At 43.0% G+C, this 20,944-nt stretch overlaps 1 protein-coding gene across 1 annotated transcript in view; it reads right to left on the reverse strand.

The window, feature by feature from the left end:
* Positions 1 to 20,944, reverse strand: part of BCAT1 (branched chain amino acid transaminase 1) — a 121,423-nt gene that overhangs the window by 19,288 nt on the left and 81,191 nt on the right. Inside the window, exons 6-8 of the mRNA XM_062195527.1 lie at positions 19,030 to 19,193; positions 6,837 to 6,979; positions 694 to 779 (exon numbers count right to left, since the gene is read on the reverse strand). Coding sequence (XP_062051511.1) covers positions 694 to 779; positions 6,837 to 6,979; positions 19,030 to 19,193 — 393 coding nt within the window. The remainder of the gene's footprint in view (positions 1 to 693; positions 780 to 6,836; positions 6,980 to 19,029; positions 19,194 to 20,944) is intronic.

The raw sequence follows: 20,944 nt of genomic DNA on the forward strand, positions 1-20,944 counted from the left end.
CCGTGGTCTTTGGAGGCCATTTTAACACATGAGTCAGAGGTTCCATCCACAGGCCTCTGCCAGATAAGCAACTCACTCAATATTCATCTTGAATATGTTATGTCATTTTCAGCACCAAACAGCTACACTTGCTTATCTCACATGGACTTGAAAGTCTACTGAAAACCACTTTTCATTTGCTTCAGTGTTTTGATGTTGAAACATGAAGAAATCTGGGAGAACAAGGGTGTGTAAAGAAGAGAGAAAGCAGACAAACTAATATTACATTAGTAAACATTTACATGTGAGTAAAATTGTTTCATTTCTACGAGAAAACATGGATACAATGAAATAAACGGTGGGAAGGAAGAACTCTGCATTACTGTTGTATGGGAGACACTCTTAAACAGTAAGGGCTGGCTGGGAACACACAAAGTGTAACCTCGGTATGTTGGTAGGAAAACCAACCTGTGTGGCAAAGGGATTGAAACCAGCACTAGGATACCTTGCTGAACTGGTTCCTCTCTGTCCTCTCTACAAACAGGACATTTCTGATAATTCTGCCAAGACACTCTTTCTTGAAGAGTTCTTTTCGCTCAAAGATGAGATAACATTGGGTGGAGGCACAGGATACTATTTCACCACAAGGCTGGGCTTATTTTGATTACTTTCCATTTGAGGTTTACAAAAGTGACTCATGTCAAAGGCACCCACCCACTTGTGTGCCAGGTCCAGAATGCACTGCCTCGTCACTCCTGGAAGAATGATGCCATCTAGCGGAGGAGTTGCCAGTTCTTCTTCTGCCAATCAGAAATTGGAACATTTCAAATTTCAACTTGCATCAATAACCATTCAAAAAACCATTTCTCACAATTTTGTTAGTAGTAAGTATAAACAGACAACATTACTGCTGTGCATTGCTAAATTTCCCAAAATCAATTCACACTCGTGGTAGATCCTTATTTCAACAGTGCAAAAAAGAAAAAGCAAACTATTCATCTGATCATTTTTTGTTTATTCTTTTTGATTAAAATAATGAGACAAAATAATAACTCCAAGCAATAAGAGTCAAAGATTCTTCACAGGGACATTCTGCTGTCAACATTTATCTTCACACAGAAAAGCTGGTTAGCATTTAGAATAATGGGGACAGTCTTACTCTGGAACTCTGGTTATTACCAAACTGTCTAAGAACTCTATGGAGGAGCCCAACCCTGAAAAGTCTGCTCAGCCTGGTCACAGCTTCCATGCTGCCCTTTGAGGAAGTCTACCGGGCCTTCAACCTGCTGGCCCATCAGCAGTAAGTATGCAGACACTAATTTTACCCTCAGAGACTCAGAAGTAATGATCTCCAGGTGAGCACAAGCATGCATGAGAAATGGCTAGAAAGGGAAAAAAAAAAAAAAAAAAAAACCTACTCCAAGGCTGAGCTCCTGGCCTGCCATGAGAGGAACACAGAGGCCGGCGCCATGGCGCAGTAGGCTAATCCTCCACCTGTGGCGCTGGCATCCCATATGGGCGCCAGTTCGAAACCCGGCTGCACCTCTTCTGATCCTGCTCTCTGCTATGGCCTGGGAAAGCAGTAGAAGAAGGCCAAAGTCCTTGGGCTCCTGCACTCTCGTTGGAGACTGGGAAGAAGCTCCTGGCTCCGGATCAGTGCAGCTTTGGCCGTTGCGGCCATTTGGGGAGTGAACCAACAGAAGGAAGACCTCTATCTCTGTCTCTTCCTCTCACTGTCTGTAACTCCACCACTCAAATAAATAAATAAAATCTTAACAAAAAAAAAAGAGGAACACAGTCAGCTGCAAACTCTAAAAGACTTCTTCTGGCAGATATCATCTCTTTTTTCTCCACCTATGACACTTAATCTAATGAGAAATTCAAAACTTAAGTCATCATTTTACAAAGCTGCTGGACCTTATAACAGACAAGGCACTGCCCACCATGCATTTGCAAAGGAATTCATAGTCTGTGTGAAGGGATCACCAAGTAGAAAAAGTAAAGGAGGAATCACAGTGCTAGCTCCAGGTTTACCCAAGCTGTCTTATGTAGTTTAAAAGAAATTCAGAACACACTGTACATCCATATCTCACACAAGAATAAACAGAGGCCCCATAAACGTGACTTGCTAAGGCTGGGGATACTAGTGGACAGCTAAGATCAAAGCACAAGTGTCCTGACAGTGAGACCACCATCTGTTCCCCCAGTGCACAGTGGCTCTAGGCTGGTCTGCTCCACTGTGGTGACATCAGCCTTGCCCAACAAACAAGCTCTGTCTGGAAGACCAAAGCTCCATATTCATGCCTGCAGCCCCCAAACTCAGCATCACGCCTGGCCCATGGCGGGCTAACAAATGGTTTTGATTTTTAAAAATGAACGAATAAGTCCTTTTTGCATGGACACAGCAGTAAGGTTTATAAAATTTGTTGTTTCTGACAATCATCAGCTGAAAATTGCTTTCTGGAAAGAAGAAAATTTGTTCTTGGCAATGTCCTTGGGGCTACTTTTTGTCATGTTTAGAAGCATTGATGATTTCAGATTAAATGTGTGCTTTGCAATAGCTACACACACACACACACCCCAATCTCCAGTGCCCCCAAATCTGCCCTTTCCTGAAGCTTGCTGAGCTCTAAGAACCACGTGTAATGAAGGGGAAGCAGCAGCCCTGCGTGTGCAAATGCTGTTTTGTGAAATACGTTTAACACCCAGAACTCTAACCACTAGCCTGAGGTCAAGGAACAGAACAGCTGCTTTTCGGGTTGCCAGCCAGAGATGATGACATGACAACATTTGGGTGACAAACACTCATTTTCCTCTGCAACCACAAACATGCTTCCAAGAGCCAGAACTCACTCCAGATTGCCCAACATGAGGAAAACAGAACCTCCAAATGCAGCTTGTTTTGGACCGAAGCATCATTTTCAGGAGAAGAGGAATTTCACAGGCAACAGCAGCACAGTTCATCTGTGACTTCCCAAAGTCAAGCGCTAATGGAAACCAGGCCTGCAAGATTGCAGAAGAGCCCGGAACCCCACCAGCACAAGTATTTACTCATTCAACAGACACACACTGAATGCACTACACTGTTCTAAATTCTAGGGACCTGGCAGAGAACACAGATGACACATGAGGGCTCTTCAAAAATCCATGGAAAAACTGAATTAAAAGATGAGTTTACTTTGGCACACTAAACATTTTTAGAGAGCTGTACTGGAAGCAGAGCAGCTGGGACTCAAATTAGCACTCTGATAAGGGATGAGCAGGTCCCAAGCAGTCAAAACATCTGCCCAGCAGGTATAGTTTTTATCACACATTTTCCATGAATATGTTGAAGCTGTGGTGTAACTCCCTGCTTACTTTCTCCTAAGGAGAGGAAAACAATTATTGTGCTAAATAGTACATTACAATATGAGAGAGAAAAAGCAGGAAGAACTGTGGAATTGCAATGGTGGAGGGAGCTTCAAATTTTGATTGAAGGCTCAAGGATGGCCATACTGAGAATGGAATTTGCATGCAAAGACCTGGAGGTTGGGACAGAGCCATCCATGCAGACACCTTGCTCCAGGTCAAGTCAGTATCAACACCTGATGGGCTGGACAAAGCTTGAGATCTGTGAACTGAGCTATGGCTCATTGCCATGGTCACTCTCCCCAACCATGAACTCAACCCCAAAGTCTGGGTCTTAGCTCTCAGAGCACCTCTGTGTTCAGGCCGTGATAAAACTGCTCATTCAGATGCTGAGAAGCAAGTATATGTTGTCAAATTATTCACCAACACAGGAGAGAGAAGAATCAAGGCTGTGGGCTCTTTTGCTTCTAATTTTTATTTATTTACTCACTTATTTAGTTGAAGACAGATGGAGTAAGCTCCCATTTGCTGTTTCATTACCCAAACGGCTACAATAGTCTGGGCTGGACCAGGGCAAAGCCAGGAGCCAAGAACTTAATTCAAGTCATGGATAGTAGGAATCTAAGCCCCTACTCCATCCCCTGTTGCCTCCTAGTGTGCACATCAGCAGGAAGCCGACATTGGGCGCAGAGCTGGATCTGAACCCAGTCACCTTGATGTGGGATGCACATTCACCAGTTTAATCATTAGGCCAAACACCTGCCCTGAGGCTATATCATCTTGGTGTGATATTATCATCATGGCTGCTGTAGTAGAATTAAACCCTCATGAATTACAGACCGAGAGCCACAGATAGTTCCTGTGCTCGGAACTCACACCATCACCCTTCACCAGCCATGCCGTCCAAAGGGAGCAGTGAGTGTGGGTGCTCCTGGGAAGATGGCCAGTTATTCCTGGAGGAACCCTACTTCTACCTCCTGGCGATAAGGTTTGCAAAACAAACTCGGCTGATTTTCAATTCAGTATTTCCTGTTTTATCCCAAAGCCACACAATGCAGAGTTCGTTCAATGCCTTTTTTTTTTCTGCAGCCCAAAGGTTACTCTTCATGTTCTATGTACTACTCTCAGAGTACTGTTGCAATGTATTCCATTTTCTTAATTCAGATTTAATTTGGTCTGTTAGATAAACACACACAAAGGGAAGGAGCACAGCATAGCCAACGTTGGGGTAGGCATTTGGTGCACTGGTTAAGACACCACTTGGGACACCCACATCTCATACTGGAAGATCTGTGTTGGAGGCCTGGCTTGGCTCCCAATTCCAGCTTCCTACTACTCTGTACCCTGGGAGGCAGAGTGATGGCTCAAGTACATGCAGGAGACTGGACTTGAGCTCCTGGCTATTGTGTGCCACTGGGGAGTGACTCAAAGGACAGAGCTGTCTTTGTCTTTCTGCCTTTCAAATAAAAGAACGGCACCAATATTATAATAATACCAATGTTATCTCAGGCATTCACCACAACTAAATAGCCACTCTTTTCAGGGCCTGTATATTTTGCAAGAGGCAAAAGACAAATTCGCTCATTTCCACTCTGACCTTTAAAAGCTACAGTGGAAATGTTCCATGATTATTGTTTGGAAAAGGGGCAATTTCTCACCAGGACACTTTCTCGTTTCGCTGGTTGAATCACGCGGCCCTGATTCAGACTGTGCTGAAATCCCGACATCTCCCAACCATAAATAATGATGGACCTGCTTCTAAAGGGTGAAACTGTTTTCCTGTGGGGTTCTGTGGGTTTAGGGGAAGACCCAGGGGTATGGTAGGCGTGGTTAAGCGGGAAGAACAACTGAATCAACCTGTGACCTTCTAAGTGCAGACTTCAACACCAGCTGTCATGTGTCAAGCAAAGCTTTTGTTATGTTATATATGATAACTCCCACTTTGAAATCACAAGCAAACCACATAAATTTTGTTTTTAAATAGTGCCAAGTACAAACAGCAGGAGTGGAAGAATGACTTGCAATTGTATCCGGCATCTCCCATGCCAGGGACTGCTAGCAGCCAACCCCGGGACAGGCAGTCCTCACCACACCTTCTGTTTATTCTACCTCTGATGGGAACATAAGACTCATCCTGTTAGTCTCCACCACGAACACTCAAATTAGTCCCCAGCTCTGAATTCAGCCGCATCTGAATCACCGTTTTCCTCTTTTTGTTGCCAAATAACATAAGTGCAACAGAGGCCACTGTAGCTGCTTTGAAACTCAAATATTTTAATTGAAGCCAATACTGAGACCTCATAAATATTTGGAACATTTTTACTTTTCTCCTCTCCATACTCACTACCATAAAATGAAAAAACTAAGACCGAAAACAGAAGCCTAAAAGTATGTTTCTGAATTTTGTGTGTCTATCAACATTCTAATGCAAATAAGTGCATATTGATTTATTTTCTCACTGTGGGCCATTTAATTCAATACCACACTCATCACCAAACTTCCCTAAAACCCTAAGGTTTCTGCCAATTAATACAAAAAGATTAACAAAGAATGGCAATGAGCATTCAGGCTATTTCCTTCAGCAGACACATAGAAGCCCTCATCCATGACATAGAATCTGCATACAATTCAAGAGATAGTGATTTGTCTTTTAAAATAATGTCCTGGGGCTGGCACGGTGGCACAGAGGGTAAAGCTGCCTCCTGCAGTGCCAGCATCCCATATGAGCACTGGTTCGAGTCCCAGCTGCTCCACTTCTGATCCAGCTCTCTGCTATGGCCTGGGAAAGCAGAAGATGGCCAAAGTCCTTGGGCCCCTGCATCTGCGTGGCAGACCTGGAAGAAGCTCCAGGCTCCCGGTTTTGGATTGGCACAGCTCCAGCCATTGCAGCCATCGGGGGAGTGAACCAGCGAATGGAAGATCTCTCTTTCTCTGCCTCTGTAACTCTGCCTTTCAAATAAATTTTAAAAGTCTTTAAAAAAAATAATACACTTCAATCAAATGGAGTTCCAGAAAAGATCTGAAGGATTTCTGATATATTAGCAAAACATATAGAAAGGGCAACAATTGGTAACGAAGTATGGTAAAAGAGAACACAAAATTCCTTATCCGTAGAAGCAGCAGGTTGTATTTATTGCTATAGTATTTTAGCTACTGTATAGGATCAATGACCCTAACTAATTTGAGATCTGTCTCCAAAAGCAAGTTGTTCAGATAGTAAAAATATTATAGGACAGCATGAAGGCAGAAAATTTTCAGATCATAGACTTAAATCCCTTAATCCAACAACTCAATAAGTAGGACATCTGTAGTCAACAAACAAAAACTAAGACAATCTTTGCTAACTTCTTTATTCTGAAACTCATGCCTACTGGAACACTGAAGGCACAGGGGTTCTCAGTGTTTGAAACTGTGCTCCTTACTGTTATTCTACGTTTCTAGCTCTAATCTTTCCAGCCCCATTGGAAAAATGGCAGAAAAGGAGCAGAGCTGAAATGTGAGTGGATTACCTCCATCTTCGTTGATCCAGTAAAGGAAAAGATTCATAGTCCCAACTTCGGTTATCTGATTGTCCTCTCCATAGAGCCACAGCACCTGCTGACACCCATGCTCCACTGCTTCACATTGCGCAAAAAGAGAAGAGCCGTAATTCCTTTTAATAAAAACACAATAATTAGGATATACTCACATTACTGCAAACCCCTATATCCTCAAGTTCTTAACTCACACGCAGACAGGGTCAACTATTGCGTTCTTTACATGGATTCTCTAGTTAAGTGCATAAGGTTAAAAGAAAACTCAGTAGAGACCCTTTGTGATGTAACTGCCTTAATTTGAATAGTACAGCTCTAAATCTGTGCTCTCAGGGACTTATTCTAGAGACACATAAATGACAGAGTCTAAATGCTTCCCAGAAATGGCACAAATGTAAAAGAAACTCCTGACTTCAACCAAGAAGTATTCCAAAAGATAATTTTTCTCAACTTCCACTATTCTTCCTGGAATATTAAATCAAAAGAACACAGAACATCTTCCTAGAATGACAATTCAGTAATATTTCATATTTTATTTAAATCTAAATTACCAGATAGGGATGGATGCCTTAAATACAACATGAATATCTTTAAATAAATATGATCTCTGCCTGCTTCTCTATGCCACTAGGTGCATAATTCACTTTCCTTGGCTTTTGGAGGACATTAGCAAACAAAGTGGAGAGGCAGAAGTGGCTTGGGAACAGACTCACCACTGGACTAGGAAGCCCCCAGAAATACACAGAAATGAGCAACCAATCAACTCAAATTACTACAAAACATTAATGTATGTAATCTTCCACAAAATACCTGCGTAGACCCTTAAAAATTATTCATTTGAAAAGCAGAATAACAGAGAGAGGGGGAGAGACAGAAATCTTCCATCTGTGGGTTCACTCCCCAAATGGCTGCAATGGCCAGGCTGAAGCCAGGAACTCCATCTAGGTTTCCCACGTGGGTACAGGGGACCAAGCACTTGAGCAGTCTTCCACAGCCTCCCCTGGTACATGAGCACGGAGCTGGCTCAGAATGGGGCAGCTGGGACTTAAACCAGCACGGGCACCCCAACACTAGCCCCCTGCTTAGGTCTTCTAAATGACTACTTTCTCACCTCGGTAGGACTACAGTGTGTAGTGCTGTCTAGTTTGAAGTGTCAGTCACAAGAGCTATATATATAGTGAATATACTCTGTTTTCATCTGCACAGCTTCCCTTCACACTCTGTTCCCTCTTGATGAAAACAGCCCTTGCTCTGGAGAAATGTCTTTGTGCTTAAGTTTGACAGCCATAGTCAGGGGCATTGACTCCAGTTCCAGTTACCCCACTTCTGATCCACTTCTGCACCCAGACCTGGCCAATGAGGTCATTTGTAAACCAGCAGATAGAAGACCTCTCCTCTTTCTGACTCTTTCAAATAAATACATGAATCTGAAAAAATAAATAAAATGACAATCACAGCATCGTGCTCTACCACAGTTGAATTTAACAGTATGCCTCGGACCTAAGCTGTTCATATTAATTCTTGTCTGGGCTTGTTCACCGATTCATCTTAATGTATAGAACCTGAAAGATGGTCTCCCTCCCAAGGTTGCAAACACCAGGGCACAGGAAACTTGGTAACCACAATGTGAGCCTCTGGAAGTTCTACTACTACCACCCTACTTAGATGAGCCATTCAACCCCTTTGCTACTCGCAACTGGAAGAATACTGACTGGTAACTGAAATATTCTAGAAAGCTGATGATTCGTGTCAAGGTAATGTCAATTTGTTGCATGATCCTCAAATCATTCAACAGATGAAAAAAAAAAAACAGTCCATTTGAAGAAGAGATAAGTCTGACATCTGGAACTTTGATTTGTTAAATGAGCATGAAAAGTCCCATCACTGTCACTCGAAATGGAGGGAAAATAGGCAATAACTAGGGCAGACTTTTGGTGCAGTGGTTAGGATACTGTTTGGGACACCCAGATCCCATCTCAAGTCTTTCTCTGCTTCCTACTCCAGCTCCCTGCTAAGGTGGACCCTGAAAAGCAGCAGGTGATGGCTCAACTAGTTGGGTCCCTGCTGAGACGTGGACGGAGGTCTCAGCTCTGGCTTTGGACTGGTCCAGTCCCAGCTGTTGCAGGTAGTTCAGGAGTAAACCAGCAGATGATTCTCTCTTTGTTCTCATTGTCTCTCAAATAAAATGGAAATTAATTTTTAAAATACACATTTAGTAATAGGTACAAAATGGCCAAAGAGAGGCAGGTGACGTGGGACAGCCAGTCTAGCCACACTCAGAATACCAGCATCGCTTAGAAGCACCAGTTCGAGTCCTGACTGCTCCACCTTCAATCCAGCTCCCTGCCCAGGTACTGGAAGATGGGAGACCAGGATGGAGTTCCTGGCTCCTGGCTTCAGCCTGGCCCAGCCCCAACAACTGCAACCATTTGAGGAGTGAAGCAGCAGATGGAAACTCTTGATCTCTTGATCTTTCTCTTGCTCTGTAACTCTGCCTTTCAAATAAATAATTCTTTTTTTTAAAAAAATGACCAGGCAAATAAAAGAGCTGTCTGCACCTCAATGTTCATTGCAGCTCAATTCACAATGGCTAAGACCTGGAATCAACCTAAATACCCATCAACAGACTAGATAAAGAAATTATGGGATATGTACTCTATAGAATACTATATAGCAGTAAAAAAAAAAAAATGAAATCCGGTCATTTGCAACAAAATGGAGGAATCTGGAAAACATTATGCTGAGTGAAATAAGCCAGTCCCAAAGGGACAAGTATCCTATGTTCTCCCTGATTGATGACAACTAACTGAGCACTTACAAGGAAACTTGTTGAAGTGAAATGAACACTATGAAAAACAATGACTTGATCAACTCTTCTCCTGACTGTCGAGGAACAAATTACTCTTTTATTCCTTTTAGTGTTTTTTTGTTCTACTTAATACCATTGATTGAACTCTTTAGTTAACACATAATTACTCTTAGTTATTTAAATTTAACTGAAAAGTGATCCCTGTTAATATAAGAGCGGGAATAAGAGAAGGAGGAGATGTACAGTTCAGCACATGCTCACTTGGACTTACCCCTAATGGTAGAGCTAGAAATGTGCCAGGGGATTCCAATTCAATCCCCTCAAGGTGGCATGTACCAATGGCATCTTACTAGTCAAAGTGATCAGTTTAAGTTCATAATTAATCAAAAAGATAGGATTAAGTGTCAAAGGGATTACATGAATAAGACCAGTGTCTGCAAATTATTGATAGAATTAAAAGGAGAGAATGATCCTACATGGGAAGCAGGATACATAGCAGATTCACAGAATGGCAAATGCCCTAAACAGCACTCTGGCCTCAGCATCAGCCCTTTAAGCCATTCAGATCTGGCTAAAAAGCCCATGAGAGTTTTGCAGGCATGGAAAGCCAAGACACTGTGGCCAAAAAAAAAAAAAAGACCTCAATGAAAGATCTCTGTGAGTGAGATCCCAGTGGAAAGAATGGGCCATCAAAGAAGGCAGTACCTTTCTCTGAAGGGAGGAGAGAACTTCCACTTTGAATATGGCCTTGTCTAAATAAGATTGGAGTTGGTGAACTCAAGAAGCTTCCATAGCTTGGCAGCTCATGACAAGAGCCTCGGGTGATTACTGATATCATAAATAAGATTGTCAATTGTTATATCAACAGCAGGAGTCACTATGCACCTGCTCCCCATAAAGGACCTTTGCACTCAATACTCTATACCATGAGAATTAATGGTAAAACTACTACTCAAACAGAACTCTATACTTGGTGTGTCTTTGTGGGTGCAGTCTGTTGAAATCTTTACTTAGCATATACTAAGTTGATCTTCTGTATATAAAGAGAATTGAAAATGAATCTTGATGAAGAATGGGATGGGAGAAGGAGTGGGAGATGGGATGGTTGCAGGTGGCAGGGAGGTTATGGGGAAAAGCTGCTATAATTCAGAAGTTGTACTTTGGAAATTCATATTTATTAAATAAAAGTTGAAAAAAAACTGCTTTATTGTTCTATCTTTTATGTTATATGTGTAGTCATATTGTATGTCTACATGGGAAAATTTATTAAGAGCTTTGTTTTAATTGGCTTATAGATAAAAGATTGCTCATCAATTTAAAGAGCTAAAATCAAGCAAAGATACATTTTCATTCATGTGACCTAAATCTCTATATTACATGTTTTAAATCTGTTGGTAGAAAGAAACTAAAAATGTTTTTATATGTTTGTGCTTGAGGTAGTAGGTTAAACAAGCTACACCATGTTAGATACTTAAGAGATGTTTCCAAATACATGTATTCTTAAAATTTATAGAAGGCATTGAACCTTCTGGTAAAGGTTGTTATCTAAGGGTTGAAATTACTTGCTAAGTTTTCATTTGATATTGCTATTGTCAGCAAGCAATCTGGGACTTGCTCCTTCATTTATCTATTCCCTTAAGATGGGAAACTGACTATTCTGAAGGACTCCCCAAGATGCACAAGTTGATTTTTAGATCTTATAAAAGGGATGGCTAACATTTTCTATAATAGCATAGACAAAAGGAAAGCTTAAATTATAATTTCACAGACCAAACAAAGGGAAAGAAAGTTTTAAAGTGAGGACATAGCTTTCTTTCCTCATGGGCATGTCTACCTCAAAATAAACCACCACCAGAACATGCCTGTGACTATAGACTTCTTCTAGTTTAGGCCACAAAGATTAGAGACGGGACTTAAGCACCCCCTTGACTTGCATAATCTGTTCTGCTTTAAAAAAACCAGGAGGAAAAGAAAGCTAGTCATAGAAGCAATGTAAAGATAGGTAGCAGGCCTATTAAAGGCTGCTCTGTACAGTGATCTGCCCTCAAGGAGACCCAGCAAGCCAGTCCACTGCAGTGGTTTTTGATGTGGAAATCTAGGGCTTCAACAGAAGTCAGCTTATGAAGAGCCCTGGCAGCTCTGCCAGCCAAGAGTTGGATCACTGGAAATGGACCTGCCCTGGAATTGAAGGACGACCAGGTCAGAGCCACAGATCTTGCTGGCTCTAAGCTGAAAAACTCTTCACTTGGCCTGGCTTCCAAAGTAACCACTGCTTTGGAGGGGACGGCCAAGTAGGGTCAGCAACATTGCAGGCAGAACTGTAAATTTCCTATTAGAGATGCCACCTGCCTTTACCTGCCAGCTCTCCTCCCCAGCCAGCTAGGTAATGGAAGTCAACAGGGTGCCTTCCCCAAGGAGGTTCACACCTCCCTTAGGATGTACCCCATGTGAAGAGATAGATAGGTTTGGGCCTCATAACTGACAAGGCCTTAAAGCCCACCAGATTATTATCAGGCCCCTTCTGTCAGTTTCTATTTGGCTTAGACAGCACCTTCCTTAGGTCCTCTCATAATGACTCTGTCCTTTGTTCTAGACCTTGTCTAGCCTACTTTGGGGCCTCATTCCTTTGTAATCATAGCCTCTACTCTTACATCAATAGCTCTGCTCCCCCTGTCTTATCAATAATCCTCTCACAAGTTTGGGGATGGCCATCTCCAGGCTTTTATCTTCCAGCCCTTGTCCTCCAACTGGTATTTGCCCCCCTCTCCTGTTCCAATTTTACCATAAGAACAGCTCCTTGTTTACTGATTAACAAATTAGGTATCTGACCCTCTGAGGACTCTCTTGTGTTATCATGAGCAAGCCAGATAGGAAAACCAGGTCTTCTGACCTCCAAGCCAGTGGGCTTCTTGTCCTTGGATTGGTATTCACAGTTACCTTTGGAACTGTCTGGCAGCTGCCTGAACTTTTGTTTCAGAAGGAGCCCTAAGTGGCTGACTGTAAACTAGGACATCATTGGCCTAAGGTATTCTTAGGATAAACAAAAAAGCAACTGTAACTAGACAAGAAACATATGGATGGTTCCAGGGTTGGTTTGCCAGTTCGCCATGGCTTACTACTCTACTATTGGCACAGGCTGGCCCTATAATTCTGATTTTCCCAACCCTGCTTATAGGACTGTGCATTATAAACTGTGTTACTAGATATGGTAGAGAAAGAATTATCACAGTGAAGTTAATAGTCTTGAAAGCAAATTATGAATCCTTAAAAAGTACTGAAGAAGATGAATCAAAGGTTTGATTAGTGTCTAGAGAAGGGGGAAATGTAAAATCAGAATAAAAATGGAGTGTGGCTAAAAGCTAACTGCAGATCTCTTGTTTTTGTACATAATAGCTTCACTTGCTAATGTCTAAGGGTGTATCTTGTGAAACTACTGGTGGGCCCAGTTCCCAGGAACTAGGTTGACCTAAACGTGTCCTTCGTTGTTATCTTACAATTGTATCTTGGATCTGTTACTGGGTTTGTTGTTGTTAACTGTTATCTTACAACCAAATTTTGGTTTCCCACTTTATTGTTCACTGCATACCAGGGGTCTGGTTCAAAATTGTGAGCCCTAGTGGACAGAATACTATAAAAAGATGTGTAACACGCTGTTGGGGGCTACGCTCTGGTAAGGAGTGTTGGTCCCGAACGGTGTCTGGTCTGATCGGTTACCTTGCCTCTCATTTGCTTCTCATTTTCAATAAATTTCATGTGTGACTGTCAAAAAAAAAAAAAAAAAAAAAAAGACCATGGAGCACAGGTTTGGGGGCAGCAAGCCTGGTGGCAGTTCTTCCACTTCTACCACAGATGATCTCCAACACAATGATATTTTGTTCCCCTTACGATGGTGCAAAGGTGGTATGTATTAAATGGAGGCCCATGCTTTGAATGCTGATTGTGGATCCCTTCCCAGGCTAGCGATGTGTGATCTGATTCATCCTGGGCAGTGGCAAGGAATCCCAGCCTCATGAGAAATACTCTACAGTGCACTGTGTTGCTGAGTGATGATGTTTCACAGCTTGGGTGTATTTGATACTTTTTTTTTTTTTATCTTTTTTATTTTTTTTTTTGGACAGGCAGAGTGGACAGTAGAGGGAGACAGAGAGAAAGGTCTTCCTTTTTGCTGTTGGTTCGCCCTCCAATGGCCGCCGCCGTAGGCGCGCTGCGGCCGGCGCACCGCGCTGTTCCGATGGCAGGAGCCAGGTGCTTCTCCTGGTCTCCCATGGGGTGCAGGGCCCAAGCACTTGGGCCATCCTCCACTGCACTCCCGGGCCACAGCAGAGAGCTGGCCTGGAAGAGGGGCAACCGGGACAGGATCGGTGCCCCGACCAGGACTAGAACCCAGTGTGCCGGCGCCGCAAGGCGGAGGATTGGCCTGTTAAGCCACGGTGCCGGCCTATTTGATACATTTTTTGATTTATGGTCAGTCAGGACATAAACACATCATTAAGTCAAAGAGCACCTACATCTCGCCCATGCAAAGTTAAACAAATCTGTTCGTAGTTGTGCCTTATTTAACTCACCTGGCAAACGAAAACACTTGCTTTATTTTAGAATCATGCTGTTTGTAAAAACAAATACAGCAAATGTAACAAAAACAGGTTACATAAGCCTATCATCCTAAATGAGTTTTTTAAGAAATAACTACTTTAATTAACTTTTCTCTGATTTGTAGGTATAACTGTGTGATCTTATTCCATCGGAAAAGACACAATGTCTCTGATTATATTCAGCGCTCTTTACTCTATTCAAAAATTGAGGATTCTCCCAGTATGAACATCTAGACTTACAAGGAAGTGTCTAGAAGGAAACACATGCACACTATTGAAGATGAGGCTGAACTGAATCTATGGCTCCTCAGCATCATGTGGCTACAGGAGCAAGGAAGAGAAATTAAAGATTTCTATTCACTCAATGCATTGAAAGGAACAGGTGTACTTTTTTATGTGTAGGGTTTAAGTGATTGACTCGTGTATTATTATGTCCCATAGATGGTGTTTTTCTCAAATGCAATTTACAATTTTTTTCCCAAAATTCTCTCTCAGGTGTATGCTGCATTATTAATGTCCACAGAGTAATTGCTACTTTGGTAATACAGTTGCTTTCCTTCCCATTTAAGTCAATATTCAAAAGAGAAATACATGTTCTCAGAGAAAGAACAAAATGAAAAAGTGGGAAAATTGCCTACCTAGAGAATGTGCAAGATAATTTAAAATAGAATAAATACCTTGGAGAACAGAAGTATTAAACATGCCCCAACAAGAGAGTACACTCTGCTGTGAGAAAGCCAGCTGTATTCTCAGATAAACAAGAGTCCAAGAGATGAACTAAGGAAGTCAAGTGCAGGCACTGGTGCAGCAGTTAAAGACACCGCTCAGGCATCCGCATGCCCTGTCAGAGTGTGCAGGTTTGAGTGCCAGCTCTGTTCCCGATTCCACCTTCTTGTTAACATGCACCCTGGAAGGCAGCAGGTGGTAACTCACAAAGTTGGGTCCCTGCCATGCACATGTGAGACCCGGATTAAGTTCCAGGCTTCGAGCTGATTCAGCCCTGGCTATGGCAGGTATCTGGGAAGTAAACCAGGTATCTCTGGCTCTTCTCCTCTCAGTGTCTGCTCTTCAACTAAAAATCAATGCATTTTAAAAACAAACAGTGAGAAAGCCTCACCAACCAATGTCTGCTGAGAAGTTTCTGCCTGACCAGCAGGACACTGCGTACTTAACCATATCATTTCTTGGAATCACCTGAAAATAATCCTTGGAGTTTTCATGCTTTTGAGGACTTGAAGGAGTACAGGATTTCACTGTCCGAGATGACACAGACAGTAGGTGTGTGGCTCCAGGAGCTCCTGCCTCCCTAGCCTTTACAGAGTGACGTCAGACCACTCACTTGTTGAAAGCCCCATCCTAAGCACTTTGGTATCTCAATTATCTCAGTCTACACAAGGAAGGCAGGTATTGGTACCAGGATTTTATAAATCAGGAAACGGATACTGCCAGCAGGGAAGCAATTGGGTTTTATGTGTGTGTGTGTGTTTGTGGATGTTTGCTTTAAAGACTGGTTTTTCTTAAAGGCGGTTTACATTCAGACAAGTCACAGAAATTTCTCATACACTCCTTGTCCCCCTCTCCAGCATACCCTATCATCAATGTCTTGCAGCAGAGCGGTACATTTACAACATGGACACACCATTACCGTCACAAGTCCATGGCTTGTATCAGGGTTCATTCCTGGTACTGCATATTCTATGAGTTAGCTTTTGGACGATTTCAATTGGTTGTCAAGGTGGAGCTGCTCATGCTAGAACTCTCAGCTAGGCGCCAATGCATTGCTTTCCTCATTCGTGTATATTTAGAAATAAATGGGTAATACTACCTTCCCTGGTTTCAAAACAGTGGAATAATCTTAGAATAAAGATGGAAAAAAATATTTCTCTCCTTTCCTTAGGTTCAATCAGACAGAAATCAGAAAACTATTGAGTTTATGAGAATCAGTAGACCACAAGGGCCTAAAAAAGTGCTTGAAGGATGGTTACTGGCTTTATTATGTTTACAGAACAAGTATTAATCCACTAATCTGAAGTTGATTTCCAATGTCTTTGCCAACTAAATAGGAGGAAGCTTAATGCAGGTCTTTGGTTTCCTTTGTATTTCCTTCAAGCTGGAAGCTTTGGAGTAGGGAGCTTAAAACTTCCGGCAACAACTGTGCACTTGCTCCTCATGTGGGATCTCTGTCCTTAATGTGCTGTACATTGTGATTTAATGCTATAACTAGTACTCAAACAGTATGTTTCACTTTGTGTTTCTATGTAGGTGCAAGCTGTTGAAATTTTTATACTAAATTGATCTTCTGTGTATAAAGAGAATTGAAAATGAATCTTGATGCAAATGGAAGGGGAGAGGGAGCGGGGGAAGGGAGGGTTGCGGGTGGGGGGGGGTTGTGGGGGGGGGAGCCATTGTAATCCATAAGCTGTACACTGGAAATTTATATTCATTAAATAAAAGTTAAAAAAAAAAAAAAAAAAAAACTTCCGGCAACAACAGGCTAGGTTAGATTAGTTAGATTCACAGAAAAATTGAAAGGAAGGTACGCAGATTTTTGTCACTATCTTCCCTTTTGCCATTTTTGCTTTTATTTATAAGCTCTAATACTGCTTTTTTCTAGCCTCTTCCTCACCTGTAAGATTCATGGCCCACCTAAGAATAGAGTCAGGTGCCACAGCTCACTAGGCTAATCCTCCACCTGCGGTGCCGGCACCCTGGGTTCTAGTCCCAGTTGAGGCGCCAGATTCTGTCCCGGTTGCTCCTCATCCAGTCCAGCTCTCTGCTGTGGCCCGGGAAAGCAGTGGAGGATGGCCCAAGCCCTTGCGCCCTGTACCCGCATAGGAGACCAGGAGGAAGCACCTGGCTCCTGGCTTCAGATCAGCACAACGCACCGGCTGTAGCGGCCATTTGGAGGGTGAACCAACGGAAAAAGGAAGACCTTTCTCGCTGTCTGTCTCTCTAACTCTGCCTGTCAAAAAAAAAAAAAAAAAAAAAGATAAAAAATAGAAAAAAATGATAAAAAAGTAAAAAGATTAAAAAAAGTAAAAAAAAAAAAAGAATAGAGTCAGAGTGTTCATTTTTCTCATAATGCACTCTGTTTTTGGAGTACTTTTAGATTTACAGAAAAATTGAGCGAAAGCTACAAAAAATTCTCAAAGTTCTTCCTCACTACCCTCCCAATTTTGCCTATTATCAACATATTAAATTAAGATGCGGTACACAAGTCCATAGTGTATAGTAGGGTTCACTCTATGATGTACAGAAAATATTAATTAAAAAATTTTAATGTTTTCATTTTATTTGAAAGGCACAGGGAGAAGGAGAGGAGTATGTGGGGAGAGAGAAGACAGGTGGAGGTGGGGAGAGAGAAATAGGCACATGATATCTGCTGGTCCATTCACTAAGTACCCACTAAAGCCATTGCTGGGCCAGTATGAAGCCAGGAGCCCAAAATCAACACAGGTCTCCCATGTGGGTTGCAAGGACCCAACAACTTGAGCCGTCATCTGCTGCCTCCCATGGTGTATGTTAACAAGAAACTGGAATGGAGAGAGCCAGGACTTGAACACAGGCATTCCATACGGGATACAGGCATCCCAATGGCTGAACTACTGCACCAAACGCCTGCCTCTCCGTAAATACTAAGTCCTAGCTGGCCTCCAGTGACTGTATATTCTGTCAAACTGCATCATCTCATCTTTATAATAAATTACAACCTGCTCAAATATAAGCCAATCAAGATTTCTCTGCGATTTCTCTGTCCCTATGTTATCTTTTCCCTGAGCAGGCCGGGGTAGCTAGAAAGCAAGATTTATGAAAAGGAACCTTTATCCTTACTAGCTTTCAAGATGGCCATTTTCTTGTAATGTGTACCCTAAGGAGTCTTAACGTAGTTCATGTGGTAGAAAACAGAGCATACGCACAACTCGGTGCAGAAGTCTGAACAAGTAAAAAAAAAAGCAATCAAGAGAGTAATGCTTTTTCTTCCACCTGCTTGCCTGGGGCAGAGGAAGCAGCGCTCCTAGCTAGCACAGGAAGGCCACTGCCAGCTTCACTATCATCCAGAGGATTATGTTCAGAACTGCCTACATCCAGATGCAGTACCAGGGCCCAGGAGACTGTCCCTGAGTCACCTTCCGGGACTATCACTGTCCTGGGTACATGATGCCCATCACCAGTGAGACAGACAAAGGAGGAGCCCACAACGGTCAATCCAGTTAGTCTGGTTCACCCACTGGGGGATTCCTAAATCTTGGCCAAGTCCACCCTGAGACTGTCTAACACCTTTCAAATGCTCTTTTATTTCCTGCCAGCTACATATGGCCTACGAGACCAGCCTGACAGAGCCAAGCTGTCCCTCCGCCAGCTGGCAGCAGGTGTGGCCATGATCATGACAATGAAGACAGCCCTTGAGCAGAGCAGGCGTCTATGGGGAAGACGCCGTGGAGCCAGCTGACAGCCTCAACCCCAGGACCAGATGCCCTCCAGCACCAACCAGCAGCCTGCAGCCCCAGAGGCCCAGGGTCCAGGGCTGGCTCACTCCAAGCACTCAACTGATTCCTGCTTTACTTTCGTTCTTACCTGGGAATTGTATTACATGCTTCACCCTAATAAAGGTCCCATAGTTATGCTTTAAGTAACTAACATGTTAAAAACACTGAAAACTGAACATGAAACAGAAAGGAGCATTCAAGTTTGACTATCATTATATGTCTTCACAGTCAAGTTCAAGGGCAGTAACTACGTGGTCAGGCAGAGGAACAGAGTTACTTACCCTCCCATCTTGTAGGCTCCAGTTCCCCCTTCCCAGGCTCTTACATACTTTGGGTTGGCCCACAGGGACACAGGATTGAAGGCACCACTTGAAAAATAAGGTCCCACTGGGCTCAAGATCACAAAGAGCAGGGCTTTCGTAGGCTTCTTGATTCCAAGAGAAGCCTGCAATAAGATAAGAACACACACCGTTGTCACTTAGAGCGCAAACACCAGTCTTTAAAGTGAACAGTAGGTCTGTAACTACCTCCCAGAAAGGGCCATCAATTCAAATTGAGTTAAACAAAGCCTGACGGTCTTTTAAGAAGAAAACATTGAAAAATGGAGAACTTCACGGTCAATTTGCTTAGCTTTCTGAGTTAGGCTTTGAGATGAAAAGTGAACTTGTCAGGTTTTTGTTGTTCTAGGACTTTAAAGAAGTAACAGACATAGAAGTTTATTTATTACATATGTATGTACGTATGTATGTATTCGAAAGTAGAGAAACAGCAAACTGGCTCAATCCCCCCAAATGCAGCAATAGTCAAGCCCGGGTCAGGTGGAAGACAGGAGCAGGGAACTCAGTCCATTTCTCCCACAAGGGTGGTAGGGACCCAACTACTTGAGCCATCAGCCATTAACCCCAGGGTACACATTAGAAGGAAACTGAAATTAAAACACAGCTAGAACTTGAATCCAGGCGCTCCAATATGGAATGTGGGCATCTCAAGTGAGTTTTAACTGTTGCACATCAAACATCCACCTGGAGAAACATAATTTGAACAACTAGTTATAACACTTTGTAAGGTTGTATCAGCTGGGAATTGAGAAAGGGAAGAACTCAGATCTTAGTCCTTGGAGGCTGAACACATTCTTTGCATCTCTAATGGACCCTTCTGTTTCAAAGCCTAGCTGTTTCGGACAAGCCAAGTCCTCCAGAAGTGGTAGACTAGGGGAGTGTGCCATTACTACACCTGACTGTGTCGGGTGGAGCACAGCGAGAGCGAGCGAGTTTCGGCTGGACGTTAAGATAGCAGGCAGGCGGCAGGTGTTAAGCCTAATGGTTAAGATGCCTGCACCCCAGATCACAGCGCTCGAGTTCTCTGGTCTTGACTCTGGCTTCCTGCTGATGCAGCTCAGATTGTTGGGTTCCTGCTGCCCACATGGGACACCTCGATGGAGTTCCTGCCTCCCACTGTCAGCCTGCGCCCATCCTAGGCGCTTGCAAGCATTTGGAGAGTGAACCAGTAGATGGGAGCTCTTTCTCTGTCTCTCCAATTAAAACAAAGACACCAGACAGCATAAATACCATCAAAAAGATGGGACAAACTCAGGGACCGGTATCATGCGTAACAAAGGCTGAAGACGGCCTTGCCCACAAATACTGAAAAATCACAAGCAATGCAAAAATCACACAAAACCACCCTCTAATACAACAGCAGTTCTAAGGAGCTGGAGCCACTGGCTTATTAAAGAAGATAATTGAGACAAAAGTTTTGAGAGAGATGTATTTAAAGGGGAAGAAGGTCACGGGCAACAAGAAAGCAAGTCAGGAGTATTCAGTTAAGGTCTCGGGATACAAACCCAGTCTGCCTGGAGAGGGGTAGCAATCTGTCATGCAGAGAACCAGGTAAAGGGACAGTAGACACAACTGTAGCTGATCCTATGTCTCTGCACTGTTTGCCGAAACTCACTGGACGTAAACTTCACATTTTTTTTTCTGGATTTCCATTGCAGCTCTCCCTCCTACCCTGTGCCTCTCGGTCCTCCTGCCCACTACGAACAACACCCAGATCATGCAGAATCAGAAAGGAAAGAACGTGTGCATGGCGTCATCTGAAAAGCATGCCTGCAGGGTGGCGCACAGCACAGCGATCACCAACAGGCAGTCATCAGTCCACACGCAACAGATGTTCTGGTTCTTTGCTCATTTGTGT

This window comes from Lepus europaeus, chromosome 6, assembly GCF_033115175.1.
Source record: "Lepus europaeus isolate LE1 chromosome 6, mLepTim1.pri, whole genome shotgun sequence".
Taxonomy (NCBI): Eukaryota; Metazoa; Chordata; class Mammalia; order Lagomorpha; family Leporidae; genus Lepus; species Lepus europaeus.